The sequence below is a fragment of the Podarcis filfolensis genome (assembly GCF_964270895.1).
Source record: "Podarcis filfolensis genome assembly, chromosome: 3".
Lineage (NCBI taxonomy): Eukaryota > Metazoa > Chordata > Lepidosauria > Squamata > Lacertidae > Podarcis > Podarcis filfolensis.
This window is the reverse complement of record NC_139606.1, coordinates 43,955,210-43,971,194: the sequence shown is the minus strand read 5'-3', so window position 1 is coordinate 43,971,194 and position 15,985 is coordinate 43,955,210. Positions and strand designations below refer to the sequence as shown.

Below are 15,985 nucleotides of genomic sequence, written 5' to 3'. Positions count from 1 at the left end.
ATCATGTAAAAGGAAGACATTTTAAATATGCTTATTCTGTTTCTAGGGTTACTGTAACAGCTATGTGTAACATGGATTTTAGTCGCTTTCCCCTTGACACACAAACGTGTTCACTGGAAATTGAAAGCTGTAAGTAAACAGGATCTCTGAAGAAGGCCGAATGCTGATGCCTCACATTTTGTTTCAAAATAGGGGTTGTGTGCTTTTATTCTGAAAGGGTGTTCCTGTGCTTTCCATAGCTGTGTGCTGGAGAAATTATGCAACCTCAGCATGAGTGCTGTGCGCACATAATTGGTACTGCTGCCCTAAGAAGAGTGAGCACAGCTCACAATGAATTGTCCAACAATTCTTTTTTCTTTTGCTTACAAAGATATAGGAACAAACACCCTGCTTCTTCTCTGTGACTACTTTAATTTCAGTAAAGCCCTCTTGCAAAAGGAGACCGAGTACAAACTCCCTCCTCTATTGCCCCTGCTAGTCATGGCCCTTGCAGGTCTGTGACTAGATTGGATGACGAGGGCCTAAAATAGACTAGATTGGATGATGAGGGCCTAAAATAATAATTATATTGGGTTTTTAAAAAAAAATGTTGCTTATACTCCAGCAAACAATCTACAGACAGTACAGTGTCCCTTGTTTTCTTATCTGTTGTTGTGGCTAATTACTGGGTTCATAAAGCATTGTGCAAAAAAAGTAGTAAGTAAAATTATTAATGTAAAAATTTGTAAATTAACAGCTGCCCACCTTTTGCTTTCACTTGATTAAAAAAGAAGTGGATGATATTTTCAGAGGTGAAACTGGGAATTGCGGAGAAGCAGAGGCAATACATGTCCTCCACCCCCCAACATTGATGTTAAAGAGTCTGCTCTCAGGTCCTTTCCTTATTCTCATATATGTCAACAGCAGCTATTCACTTAAATGAGAGAAAAGTAAATAAGAGCTCATATTAAATAGAAAATAAAATCCTGTCACTGGACTATATGGTGTATATCTGTTGACAGTAAGATAGCATTTGGTACGCGACTTAGGCCACAGTGCCAACTGGTTTCATTACAATAAATGAGTTAATATGTCCTCCCTCTCTAGATGCTTACACTGAAGATGATCTCATGCTGTACTGGAAGAATGGCAACGACTCCCTGAAAACAGATGAGAGGATATCGCTATCCCAGTTCCTCATACAAGAGTTTCACACTACCACCAAACTTGCCTTTTATAGCAGCACAGGTGAGTGAATTTTGACAATAAAGCCTGGACAAGGCTCAATTATTGTCGATTTTTATGGAAATAGGTTTGATCGCTACTTAGAGAAACTGTCTTTGGACTTGCCAGAGAGGCTGCTGTGGCATCATGTCACACGTTGTCTTCCCTGCAAAGGGCTCGGCAGCCGATGCCAGATTGTGCTGCTGAACCCCAAATTTGGGTTTGTGCACAATGCTGTAACCCAGTATCTTTGGTATGGGGTTAATTCAAAGAGCTTATTATTAACAGGGTGATAATCTCATCCTGTAGCAACTGCTTTTCGAAAAGGCTGTTTAGAAAGGAGTTGCTGTACAGTAAAAGCTTCAAAGTACTATTGCTACCAAGTGATGATTACCACCACCATGCAAACAACATGGTAGTCATCTTTGGGGACTGCTGTTTTGAAGTCTCTGTTATTGAGGAGTACATCTAAGGTGTGCAAAACGTTTGGATAGTTGTAGTTATACGAGGTCAGCACCCTTCATAAACTACAGTTCCCAGGATTTTTTGGGAAAATGCAATGACTGTTAAAGTGGTACAAGATCACTTTAAATGTACGGTGTGGATGTGGGCTTTTGTGATTGACTTCTACCTTCTTTGTCTCCTGTAGGCTGGTACAACCGCCTCTACATCAACTTCACTTTACGCCGGCATATCTTCTTCTTCTTACTCCAGACCTATTTCCCTGCCACTCTGATGGTCATGCTGTCCTGGGTGTCCTTTTGGATAGACCGCAGAGCTGTGCCTGCAAGAGTTCCCTTAGGTAAACAAACCAAACCTCGCTGTGTCTGACCTGCTCTTTTTATAGCAATGCCAATCCAGGAGGGTCTCTCTGAACAGCAGGTGACGTTGCAATGTCTGAGACTGTTTCTCACTCCCTTCTCCTATTTGTTGGGGGAGTATTAGCTGGCCATGGGGGTCTATGGCAGGTGGAGGCCTGGATGCATCCACATTCATGGATGGCACTGTAGAAATAGGCTAAGAATTGCTTATTTATTAGTCACTTTTCTGAGCTAAATGTTCAGAAAGCAATGTAAAATAGAGAAATAATATCAGTAATATTTGCAGAGTATGAAGCATTGAGTGGAAAATTATATTTTAACATTTCAGGGGCTCCATCAGTAGGCATAGCTGTGATTATCTATTTATTAAATTTGCATTTGGATCTCCTAGTTCTCTTCCCTTCCCAATTCATTGCTTCTGATGTTACAGTTGTATTCTCTAGCCTAGACAGAGTCCAATGAATTCATGCCCATTAGGAAATAGGCAGGGGTTTATGGTGTAGTATCTTGAGAGAGTTTGAGTAGTGTATATTTGCAGCACTGCATGTGACATCATAGACTCCAAAGGAGACGGTATTAGCTCCGGGACCTTTTGCTCTTTCTCTCACAAAGCAGGATTCTGTCAAAGCCCAAGCAGGGAAATCTTTCTTTGCTGATGTAAATGATGAGAGAAAAGTCTTCACTCAAAGGGATAGGATATAAAGTGGTCACTGCATTCACACTTTCAGCAGTGATTAAACTGCATATGCAAAGCTATTTGGTTCTGACCAATATTAATTGATTGGTAACGAATACAGGGTTGTGGCCCCTGGCTAAGGGGTGATTATGCACTACTGTGACTTCAGATTGTCACATTTTGTGGTCATCTGCCTATTTACCTTCTTGTCGTGCATCACCGCTATTTCGATCCATAACTTAAATATGTAGGAATGTCCTGTCCTTTAGATAATTATTGATACTTTTCAAATGGAATGCGGAAGTGGCACAGAATGTAATCATAGCTTAGATTTAAAACGTGTGAAACAAACTGGAAAGTCAGATTTATCCATCCTTCCTTGCGAGACTGAATAGTTTACAGCACAATCTGCAGAGAACTGATTCTAAGTTAAATGAGGCCTCTAGGTAATTGTGCTTTGGATTCCTGGTCTGCACTGCAATCCAACCCAGAAGTAAACCTCAGCGCTTTCTGTTATGTACTGAAGTTCTCACCATGGGCCAGCAGGGGGATACTCTAGATAGTTTTCACTCAGGTCCACATATGCAAATAAGGGATTGAAAGTGACATTCAGTGATTGGATAGTTACAGAAAGTGGTTACTGTTGCATTGCAGTGGAGCTCTATATAAGCAGACTGGCTGAACCCTTCAGCTCAGTTCTGTTCTGGCTTGTGAATAAACAAGAGCTGTTTGAAGAATCGTTGTGTCGTCTGATATGTTCCCCCACAACTTAACATTTTCAGTGCAGTTTACTCCCTAGTGAATATGTTTAGGACTGCAGCCTTGGTCTAAATCTGTGTCCAAGGGCTGTACCATCAGCCCACAGGTCATCCATGCATCAGCTCATGCAATCCAGCACACAATTTGCACCAGGCCACAACCAGAGAAAGGTGACAGCATGGAAGATGATAGCTCACCATTCAAAGAAGGTAGAGCAGCCCACCTCAAGCTAGCATTTCATTTCTTAATGAAACACTTGGCCCTCTGTTTAGGGTAAACAAAGCCAAGTTGTCACCAAAATGACATCTCCAAACGGATTATTGTATGTCTCCAGGGATCACGACGGTGCTGACCATGTCTACCATCATCACGGGCGTCAATGCCTCCATGCCTCGGGTTTCCTACATCAAAGCTGTGGACATTTACCTCTGGGTCAGTTTTGTGTTCGTCTTCCTTTCGGTGTTAGAGTACGCAGCAGTAAACTACTTGACTACAGTGCAAGAGCGAAAGGAACGGAAGCTGCGAGACAAGGTAAATGTAACGTCATTTGGTGCTGTGCAGATAAAATGGCTCTGTACGGTGCTTCCCCCCCCCCCCTAGAAAACTAGGTGCTGGTACTCACCATGAAGTTATTACAGTAAGTGCCACACTTTTTAACAACAAAAAAAGAGGTGTCTGTGCTGCGTACCCTTGAGTACCCCCTGGAAAACCAGCACTGGCTGTGTAGATTCTAAAGATGAATCAGACAGACAGACAGACAGACACACACACACAATGGGGGTCTAACAGTAAAACTGTGTTCTACCCAAGGGTATGTTCAAACCAGTTTTTGTTTTTTTTACTCGGGTTGGATCTACACATGCAACATGAGATGCCCAAATATTAACTTTTTTTAAAAAAAAGGTAGAAATGGTGCAGCTCACTATGCCACCTCTGAATGTTTCCATGTTAAGAGCAGCCTGCTAGATCAGGTTAATAGCCAGCACCCTGTTATCACAGTGGCCGAGATGCCTGTGGAAAGCCCCAAAACAGAACCTGACTGCAACAGCACACTCCCCACTAGTGATTACCAGCAGCTGGCATTCAGAGGCATGTTGCCTCTGACAGTGGAGGTGGAACATAGCCATTGTGGCTGGTAGCTGTTTATAGAATTTGTCTAATCTTCTTTTAAACTCATTCAATTTGGTGGGCTCCCACTAGTTTTCAATTCATTTCCTAGTATGGAAATCACATTTTTCACAGCTGTCTTGGCACAGCGATGAACACTGCACTCACTATAGGAAGGAGGGTCTGGAAAAACCATTAGTTTCTTCACATGAATTTTAATGCTCATGCTATACAGCCTACACAAGCACACTATCTCATATTGGATAGAATGAGCCTGAATGTGGCTTGGTTCCATGGTGCCCTCTATTAACAGAAAAGCACTTGCAAAAGTGGGGAGGTGCCCCAATTTCCACCCTTTCCTCAGCTGCATTAGAGTATAGGGCGGTATATTAATTCTAATTCTAATTCTAATAATAATAATAATAGAGGGTCCCATTCTGCGAGCATGTATCTGCTCACCATTTGGAAGAGCCAACTGAAAATCTAGTATAGTGTATTTTCACAAATTTACCTTTATATCAGCTATCCTGGCTACTAATAATGCAGGAAATCATAGCCAGATAAGAGAAACTGTGGTTAGATGAGATGAGTCCTCACCTATGGATTTGTGACAGAAGCAACAGCTTAAGGCTGCATTATTGCTCCACTCCAATATGTCAACTGTCAGTTTTCCCCGAGTACAACTATCTTCCTTCTTTCCTCTACAGCTTCCTTGCACTTGTACACTACCTCAGTCAAGGCAACTGATGGGGATGGATGGCAGCTATAGTGACGGGGAGGTGAATGAACTGGGACAGTATGTGTCTGAAAATGGAGATAAACAAGACCGAATGATGGTTCAGCTGGCACTTGGCTCAGAAAGGAATTCAAGCAGGAGGAAAAACCAGAGATACAGCAGCATGAGGATTGATACACATGCCATTGACAAGTATTCCAGAATAATATTTCCAGGTGCATACATTTTATTTAACCTGATATACTGGTCCATTTTTTCATAGTTATTTCTTTAGCCAGTTTCCATGTGGGTGGGACATGTGTTAACTGTATGAAATTAATGTCCATCAGGAAAATGTGACAATAGAGACTGTTCGATACTCCTGTTACATGAAATTCACACAATGCACTCTCCGATTTATTATACTGAGACCTAAGTCGAAATCTCTGCTGAACTGTCAGTTTCATCAGGCCTCAAAATGGCCATCATGGTCAATCAAAACAATAAAAAGTGGGGAGAGGGAGGAATGAAAATTTGCAAAGTGACAAATGCTTTTATTTCAAAAGACAATACGTGATAGGCATTTTTAAAGTACAGAATATTGTAACAGTGTCGCTATGATGGGAAGAGGAATTTTAGAGCACATCTGCGTTCCAATTACAGAAACGATGGACCATGTTAATATTTTTGTTTCAGTTTGTAAATATATACAATATTGTAAAATTATCTATTTAAGTGTAAATTGCAAATCTAAACAGTGTACTGTACACTTTTACCATCAAGACTCCTCTCAAGTAAAAACATCTACTTTTTTGGCTTACAGGCATGTGTGTGTGTTATTGCTAATCAGTCACTTGTTTATGTCACCCTCTAAGGAAAGTCAGGGACCTACAAGGTTCTTACCTTTTTCCTTATCAGGATGCCCAATGTTGGTTATATTAGGAATAACATTGATTAAACTCACTCACTTACTGAACATTTACCCAAACTGAATATCCTGGGTGAGACCCAATGTTAATCAGATTAGATGCAGTGAAATCAATCGGCTGGGTGAGGACTGCAGGGCCTGCTCCCTTCCAGGGCCTTTTCCAACTGGCCCAGGGGGCGTGGCCCAGGCCCTCTCTCCCAGCTATAAAGGGACTCCTGCTGCAGTGAAGCCTCGGACCATCGGCTGGGTGAGGACTGCAGGGCCTGCTCCCTTCCAGGGCCTTTTCCAACTGGCCCAGGGGGCGTGGCCCAGGCCCTCTCTCCCAGCTATAAAGGGACTCCTGCTGCAGTGAGGCCTCGGACCATCGGCTGGGTGAGGACTGCAGGGCCTGCTCCATTCCAGGGCCTTTTCCAACTGGCCCAGGGGGCGTGGCCCAGGCCATTTCTGGAACAAACTTTTTGGGAAGGGTGGGAAGTGTTCTGCCATTGCTTCCCTGTTCCAGGGGGTTAATGTGCTTTAAAATGTCCTCAAGCAGTCGGTGGCAATTTAAATTTTTATTTCTTTTTTTCCTTTTTTCCTTTGTTGGGGGTGGGGGGAATGGATATTTGGTTGGGGATTAATTTTATTATAATTGTTCTGTTCTTTTCTGTTGTTGTTGTTTTATTGGTTCTGTATAGTTTGCGTTTTGTTTTTAAGGGGCGGGATCAGGGCTGCCTGGGAGTGGGGCCCCAGCCAACACGATGGCTGGGACAACTTCCACAGGGGGGGAAGCACTGGGACATCCGATCTCGGTGATCATGGGCAGGAGGCGGAGTTACGCTAAGACCAGACCATGTCATTACCGAGGAGGCAGGTTTAGTCGTTGTTTGAGGACTATCCCTGCCTCCGGGTCTGGCCTTGACCGGATGGATACTGGAATCAACAGGGGAAACCTACATGACCTGAAGGTGTTGCTGTGTAATGCCAGGTCAATGATGAATAAAACCACTGCCATCCACGACCTGATTGTGGATGGAGGATTTGACCTGGCATGTGTGACAGAGACCTGGTTGGAGGAAGCAGATGGGCCTGTCCTTGCCGCTGCTTGCCCACCAGGTTTCTCTTACGCACAGCAACCCAGGTCATGTGGGCGGGGAGGGGGGGTTGCAGTGATTTTTAGGAAGTCACTAGCTTGCACCAGGCGTCCTACTGGGAAGACCCAGTTTTCTGAGTGCATGTTCTGGAAGTTGGGCAATAGGGGCAGTACAGGATTCCTATTGGTGTACCGGCCTCCCCGCTGCACCAAGGATTCCCTGTCTGAGCTGCTTCAGGTCGTGGCGGATTTTCTCCTGGAGACACCTAGTTTGGTTGTCCTAGGGGATTTTAACATCCATGCCGACACGACCTTACAAGGGGCCGCTCGGGACTTCGTGGAAAGCATGGCCTCCATGGGGCTGTCCCTGAATAAGTTTGGCCCAACTCATAGTCATGGACATGCCTTAGACCTGGTGTTCACCTCTAGTGACGTGGGTGATCTGACACTAAGTAAAAGTGAAACAAAAGAAGTGCCATGGTCAGATCACTTCCTGGTGCAACTGGACTTCTCCGCGACCCTTCCCCTCTGCAGGGAGGTGGGACCAATTCGGATGGTCCGCCCCCGCCACTTAATGGATCCAAATGGTTTCCAGAGAGTGGTAGGGGATGCTTTATCCCATGTTGATGGCCTTTCAGCTGATTCCCTGGTGGCCCGCTGGAATGCGGAGTTAACCAGGGCTATCGACTGTCTGGCTCCGAAGCGCCCTCTCCGATTGCATGGAGCCCGGACAGCCCCGTGGTTTTCTTCGGAGCTGAGGGCGATGAAACAATCGCTGAGACGGCTAGAGCGTCGGTGGCGGAAAACTCACTCCGAATCTGACCGGACACAGGTTAGAGCTCAACTTCGAGCCTACCAAGTGGCGATAGCGACGGCGAAGAAGACTTTCTTCACCGCCTCTATTGCATCTGCAGAAAATAGTAGCAGGAGACTCTTTCAGGTGGTTCGCAATTTAACGGAACCACCTTTACCACCGGGGCCTTGTAAAGACCCCAAGATCTCCTGCAACGATTTTGCAAAGTTTTTTGCAGATAAAATCACTCATATTCGGAGGGAGCTAGACACCACCGTGGGAGCAGGGCTGGGGCGGGAGAGTGCTAGAGCTCTGTCTGGTCAAGTTGCATGGAATCAATTTCAATCCGTTACCCCCGAGGATGTGGACAGGCTGCTTGGACGCGTGAAACCAACCACCTGTCTCCTTGATCCTTGCCCATCCTGGCTAATAAAAGCAAGCCGGGAAGGGCTGGGCGATGGGCTCTGCGGGGTGGTGAATGCTTCCCTCTGTGAGGGAACATTCCCAGATCCGCTGAAAGAGGCGGTCATTAAACCGCTTCTTAAAAAACCATCTTTAGACCCGGCCAGTATGGCCAACTATCGCCCAGTCTCAAATCTTCCATTCTTGGGCAAGGTGATTGAGCGCGTGGTTGCTGAACAACTCCAGGCACGCCTGGAGGATGCGGACCATTTGGATCCCTTCCAATCAGGATTCAGGCCTCATCATGGGACTGAAACTGCCTTGGTCGCGCTGGTTGATGATCTCCGGCGAGCTAGGGACAAAGGTGAGAGTTGTTTCCTAGTTCTGCTGGATCTCTCAGCGGCCTTTGATACAATCGACCATAACATCCTTCTGGACCGTCTAGAGGGGCTGGGAGCTGGGGGCACTGTTATGCAGTGGTTTCGCTCCTTCCTCCTGGGCCGTGTTCAGAAAGTGGTGGTGGGGGATGAGTGCTCAGACCCCTGGGCCCTCACTTGTGGGGTGCCTCAGGGTTCCGTCCTCTCCCCCATGCTTTTTAACATCTATATGAAGCCACTGGGAGAGATCATCAGGGGGTTTGGACTGGGTGTCCATCAATATGCAGATGATACCCAGCTCTACCTCTCTTTCAAATCAGAACCAGTGAAGGCGGTGAAGGTCCTGTGTGAGTGCCTGGAGGCAGTTGGAGGATGGATGGCGGCTAATGGATTGAGGTTGAATCCTGACAAGACAGAAGTACTGTTTTTGGGGGACAGGGGGCGGGCTGGTGTGGAGGACTCCCTGGTCCTGAATAGGGTAACTGTGCCCCTGAAGGACCAGGTGCGCAGCCTGGGAGTCATTTTGGACTCACAGCTGTCCATGGAGGCGCAGGTCAATTCTGTGTCCAGGGCAGCTGTCTACCAGCTCCACCTGGTACGCAGGCTGAGACCCTACCTGCCCGCGGACTGTCTCGCCAGAGTGGTGCATGCTCTGGTTATCTCCCGCTTGGACTACTGCAATGCGCTCTACGTGGGGCTACCTTTGAAGGTGACTCGGAAACTACAACTAATCCAGAATGCGGCAGCTAGACTGGTGACTGGGGGCGGCCGCCGAGACCACATAACACCGGTCTTGAAAGACCTACATTGGCTCCCAGTACGTTTCCGAGCACAATTCAAAGTGCTGGTGTTGACCTTTAAAGCCCTAAACGGCCTCGGCCCAGTATACCTGAAGGAGCGTCTCCACCCCCATCGTTCTGCCCGGATGCTGAGGTCCAGCGCCGAGGGCCTTCTGGCGGTTCCCTCATTGCGAGAAGCAAAGCTACAGGGAACCAGGCAGAGGGCCTTCTCGGTAGTGGCGCCTGCCCTGTGGAACGCCCTCCCATCGGATGTCAAAGCGATAAATAACTACCTGACATTCAGAAGACATCTTAAGGCAGCCCTGTTCAGGGAAGTTTTTAATCTGTGATATTTTAGTGTATTTTTGGTTTTCTGTGGAAGCCGCCCAGAGTGGCTGGGGAAACCCAGCCAGATGGGCGGGGTACAAATAATAAATTATTATTATTATTATTATTATTAACTAAATTAAAGCTGTTGGTTTCAATGGGTCTACTCAGAGTATGACTGCCATTGGATATCATGTCCTACAAGAGGTTCCACAGGAATTTTCACAGAGCTACCAGGGATGTTGCCTGTGCCTCTCTCATATTGAGGCATATTGACATGGAAAACAGTTTCTAAAGCAGGAATGCAATTTAAACTATTGTGTTTATAAAGTAAAGGTAAAAGGTACCCCTGCCCGTACAGGCCAGTCTTGACAGACTCTAGGGTTGTGCGCTCATCTCACTCTAGAGGCCGGGAGCCAGCGCTGTCCGCAGACACTTCCGGGTCACGTGGCCAGCGTGACGAAGCTGCTCCAGCGAACCGGCGCCAGAGCAGCACACGGAACGCCGTTTACCTTCTCGCTATAAAGCGGTCCCTATTTATCTACTTGCACCTGGGGGTGCTTTTGAACTGCTAGGTTGGCAGGCGCTGCGACCGAGCAACGGGAGCGCACCCCGCTGCGGGGATTCGAACCGCCGACCATGCGATCGGCAAGTCCTAGGCGCTGAGGTTTTACCCACAGCGCCACCCGTGTCCGTTTATAAAGTAACATTTGATAATACTCTAATTATTAAGCAATCGAAATTAGTCTGCAAGAGAGATCATATGCAGCATCATAGCTTAACAAGCAGGATCACAAAGGTCTTTTTAAAATTTTCATGGCCTATGGAATTCTTCCAGTTTAAGTATATAGTCTAACAGATTTTAGTTCAGAAATGTTAGAAAACTTTACTGTGTCTCCAAGAAAGGATTATCTAGGCACCTTTATGCAATTTTTATAAAAACTATGTTAAGAGAACACAGTACAGTGTTTCTGCACATCTCAGGTGCTCAAGAGGTTCACTGTTATAAACAAACCGAGTTTTGTGTTCAAGACTGAAAATGATTTTAATACATTACAAGCTCTTGGTGGTTTTTGCTGGAATGAACATCTCACTATAAAAGCACAAGGCAAGATTGAAAATGGTTGGTGACACATCTCAAGTGGTCAATACATTGCAGAACTCAGGACTGAGCAGGTAAGATTTTCAATTTGACCTTTAAACTTCATCTGTCAAAATGGCTAAGGCAGACAAGCTTGAATGCATCACTACACAAGCTTCTTCAAGCTCATCTAGGCAACTAAGAAGCACCAGGATTTCTCTGTGACATTTAAAGGTCGAAAAAGAAGCATGCATTTATTAGTTTAGCAACATACCTAGAAAGCTTCACTGAGCTAAATTAATGGAAACACATAATTGCAATCATCATAATCATCATCGCATACCTCATTGCCCTTGGAAAATGAATGCATCGTAGTCGCAGAAAAAGCCCAAGAAGAGGGGTAGCAGTCGTGGTTGCAGCAACAGCAGTGGGACCAGCGGCATCTCTGCTGCCGCCTCAGCTCCTTCAGGCATGCCACTATCCTCTGCCGTCGGCTCACTTTGCCAAGGGTGGAACCGGGAGGGCGTATGAAGCAAACTTTGCCAGCGGCCCTTTATCCTAACTTCTAGCTCGTACACACTCAACTTTGAACCCTGTCTTTTGTCTTTCTAACTACCCATTTGTTATCTGGCACAGAGCTACTTCCTTTGTTACTTTGATGGCCCATACTTAGAAGGTTGAATCCGTGCTGGATCCAGGAATTAGAAGGGTTTCAGGCAAGCTGTCTCCCTACCTGGTTTGTGGGTCACCCGATTCTGGTGCACATCAAATAAATGCGCTCCCACCTCCCTCGATCTTTCAGATTCAGGTGGGTGGCTAGGGCAGCTCAGAAGGGCCCTTGCACAAACATCAGTGTGTGCAACGGTAGAGGCCTGGCTGGAAAGCTTAAAGCCTACTCCTGCAGCTACACAAAGGATGGATTGAAGAAATATGAATTGACCCTGTCCCGTAGCTTGACCAATTGCAGCTGAGCTAGGTGCATAGATCTAAAAAAAAGTGTAGACTCGCACATGCTGGCCATTTTAACCTGAAATGTTTGTTTTGCACTTCTCAGAAGTGGGTAAAGGCAAGAAGCAGGCAGAGGCAAGCCAGCACACAATGGCACCCACCTGAGAGGTGCCAGAACTGCCCTCTTGCGCATTCTGGCTACAAAAAAAAAACAACACCACAGAGTATGTTGAGCTGCTAAGTTGAAAAATTCATACTGTAGGCCTTACAGGATTTAGTGAAGGATGATCAGCCAAGTAGGGGGGTGTTGCTGCATTTCTAGAGATTTATACTCCGTTATTTGGCAGTTTCCAGCCTGTTTCATAATGGAGCATACCATTTATGCTTTTAAATTATTTTAAACTTTCACCCAGAGAAGTTAAATGACAAATAAATGAATGAAATAGCCTTAATGTAAGGCATAATGTGCTTCCTCAACAGAGATTTAGAAAGCTCTGGAAATCCTCTTTTTGCAAGTTTCTGTAAACCGCTGGGAGCCTTATTACTATCTGATGTGACATCTAAATCATCATGTGGTGCTACTTCGTAGGTAGACATTTACTGTTAGTTTTGTTGACAATCTTTATTCTGATGGTCTGTTTTATGAGTTCCCTTGTAAGTGGCCTCTAGCAATTATTAAGAGGGGATAAATATTCAACATTTTAAAAAGATACAGCTGCATAAATCTTCTTGCCTTTATGGGTTATTCAGCTGACAGCAGGTAACCTTTGACAATGTGGAATGCTGCTGAGTATTTAATAAATTATTGCAAATTCCTTTCTTTGGCAAGCTGCCCTGCCTGATTAAATGATGCTCTCAAAGCAACATCACAGGCATAATCCCCAAAGAGTGTTATTTTATCTTACTTTTTCCGTTTTGTCCCTTAAAGTTCCTATAGTTTTGCATTCTCTGGGACTCAATTTCTCAGCTTCAGCCAAACTATCACAATGAGCAGTCTTCGTTAACTTTAACCAGGCTCTTCCAATGTTTAAGTAGCATATTTGTTTATTAGGATATACCTGAGAAACACAATATAATGTGCAAGTCAATTTTATTCTTACAATCCAGAATGTACTTACACACAGCATACCAAGAAAGCTGAATGTACAAAACCAAGTGATAGCATCAACAGTGGCTCACTAGAAAATCATAAAACACGTTTAGCAAAAGTACTTTTATAGCAATAGTTTATAGTGTAGCTCAAGTTTTTATTCGAACAAAACATTCTGTGTACAGATGGCACAGGAAGCTGCTTCAGCCCCTGAATGTATCTTTTCCTCAAATACCTGAATTCACTGCAAAACATTACACTTGCAAAGATAACCCTTAGAAGGTATAAAAAAAGGAAAACCACCAACTCTTGAGATATACTTGTGCATGTTTGCTGTTACATTTGTTCAAGTAAATTCACCATCCCAGCTACATATACATTTTTACCAACCTGCTGTTGCAGGCTCTTCATTCTTCAAAACTGAATATTCAACAGCATACAAGATTTGGTGCAGCAGCAATAGCCAAGACACTAAAAAGCAAATATGCCTTTACAACAGCTTTGCAGCCTAAAAGTAATGTTGACTAAAATGTTTGTCTGGTGTCCTTGTCCTACTTAAGATCCAAGAATAATTGTTGTCTACTGTAAAGTTGCATTCTATTTAAGGAAGCAGTGAAAAAGTTGCCTTTTCTTGTTAATTCAGGTTACAGCAAAAGTGCAAAACCCTAGGATTTAGCAGTGCATTGTGTAAGAGGCCACAAACGGCACTAGTGATGAAGCGCACACTATCTAGTTTGGTACATTAGACGAAAAGCCACCTCCTAGTAAGGGGGAGCCGTATACGTCCTGTGGAATATACAAAAATGGCACTCACGCTTCAGACTTTACTTATGGCTTACTTGGCAAAAAGTCTGTCCAACCTGGCATACAGAATCACTGCATAACTGCTGAATCAGAACTGTAAAGAAAGCCTCAGCGTTATTAACAGAAATAAACAATGGCGTACTAACAAAACTAACGTTACTGGACAAGGCGTTCTGAAATTATAAACCAATGGGACTTACTGCCTTAGCAACTCACCCGCACACAAAAGAAATCTTACAAAGAAAGGACATAAAGTTCAACCACCTCAGATACAGTCTCTAACCCACAATTTCAACATGCCACATGGTCACATGGAAATCGTGTATCCCTACAGGTGCTCCATGCAGCAATGATCCGTGCAAGAGGCCTATGCAAAGCGCTTCCTCTCTGATCCATTGGTTGCTGGCATGGCATGGCATGCTAATGCTGCGCATGGATAGCCTCACATTCAAGAAGACCCTTTTAATATGAGAGTGCGGCTGCATAAATGGTTCCAGGTAGCCTTATGTTTATCATATTAGAATCATAGAATCATAGAGTTGGAAGAGACCACAAGGGTCATCGAGTCCAACCCCCTGCCAAGCAGGAAACAATTTTTATCATTTTCCAAATTATTACAAATCAAACCAAATTACTATAATTTAATACAATTGCATAAATCCTCTCCTTCCCCTGCCTGAACTTCCTCGCAGCCCCCGGAGGGCTATGAAGAACAACCGTCAATGATCATGGGCCTGGCCGGAAACCCAGGTAGCCTTATGCTTAGACTAGATCTTTTCCTGACACTTGAGCTTTAAAGCAACTGCTGCGCAATCCATGTGGCTTACAGCTTGATTGTTTTTTCTCACTGGATTGTGCTTTGTAAACAGAAAAAAGGTAAATTGTACTCTCCCAGGACAGTAGCAAGATTCCAGCTGTTTGATCTGTCAAATAACATTTATGCATATATTTAAAAAAAAAAACAAAATTAAAACTGTGATATTAAAAACCATGCAAGAAACACAGGAATTCACAATAAATCAATTTTCCTCTTTTCTTTCATGTTCAGATAAGGAATACAGTATGGTTGGGATGGCTTCTACCACTAAAAGTCTCAGCCAAAATCTCCTTGCAAAGTAGGCCTCTGCTAAGGAATCAAGTTTGGAATAGTAAGCAAAACATTGAAATAATGCCCATGACACTGTTCAGTGGTTGCCACCTAAGCAAGTTTTCATTACAGAACACTCAGAGCAACAATCCAAGACCAATGGGTCCATAACAACATTAACCATGCTGTCTTGCAACCTTTGGGTTAGTTCCAGTCTGTTCATGTCAAGTGGCACGCCTGGATCCAACCCTTTTGAGTTTGCAATTTTAGCAAGTTATAAAGCTATAACAGGAGTCTTTGCCAGGTTTTTAAAAGACTATCAGAAATATGCAGCATTCTCCAAGAAAATAGAAGCCAGTCAATGTATCTTGCTCGCATCCTGCTTAGGCAGCAACTTGCACAGCTGTATGGTTGGAGCAGAAATAACCCTGAGCTCAATAAAATATCGAGTTCACCTTTGGTACTAATGTTTTCAGAAGCAAAGCTTACACAGTTGAATGAGGAGACATAACAAGACCCTTAAGAGACACTGATCCTTTCAGTGCAGGTACTGACCAGCTCCAAATCCCACTGAGGACAACTTGCCCTTGCTTACTAGAGGGAAAAACAACCTTCCAGAGCCTTTCCCCCTCTTCTGAACAGGTGAAGAGTTATTGCAAAAACTGTGTTTAATTGGATGAAAGAAGTTTACATACTAAATACAGCATGGTAAGATTAATATTTTCTTTTGAAGTTGACCCAACTGTTAACAGGATCAAAGTATTGAAGCATAAGTTTGATACAGTTATGCATACTGAAATTTGCTATGTCTACTAACTAGCCCATGATTCAGCTGTGTATGATTTCTGTTCCCTGGCAAGTTAGGACAGTGCAACATTTGGGGAAACAGCTGTACGTTGATAAAAAGAAAACTGCTTCTCTTCTTACAGCACTGGTGGTGGTGGGAAAAAATAAGTGCTGTGGTTAATTTCCTAACACGGTCTTCCAGTGCTTGCTAATGGATGTTAATTTGCTGC

The 15,985-nt window shown here is 44.3% G+C and overlaps 1 protein-coding gene across 8 annotated transcripts in view; it reads left to right on the top strand.

The window, feature by feature from the left end:
- GABRR1 (gamma-aminobutyric acid type A receptor subunit rho1) overlaps nt 1-6,101 on the top strand; it is a 30,123-nt gene extending 24,022 nt beyond the window's left edge. For all 8 annotated transcript variants that reach the window (XM_083606187.1, XM_083606191.1, XM_083606190.1 and 5 more), the window contains 5 exons: nt 47-129; nt 1,087-1,227; nt 1,853-2,005; nt 3,794-3,990; nt 5,274-6,101. In XM_083606187.1, the coding sequence (XP_083462313.1) occupies nt 47-129; nt 1,087-1,227; nt 1,853-2,005; nt 3,794-3,990; nt 5,274-5,564 (865 nt within the window). In that variant the 3' untranslated portion in view covers nt 5,565-6,101. The remainder of the gene's footprint in view (nt 1-46; nt 130-1,086; nt 1,228-1,852; nt 2,006-3,793; nt 3,991-5,273) is intronic.
- Nucleotides 6,102-15,985: the final 9,884 nt, after the last annotated feature.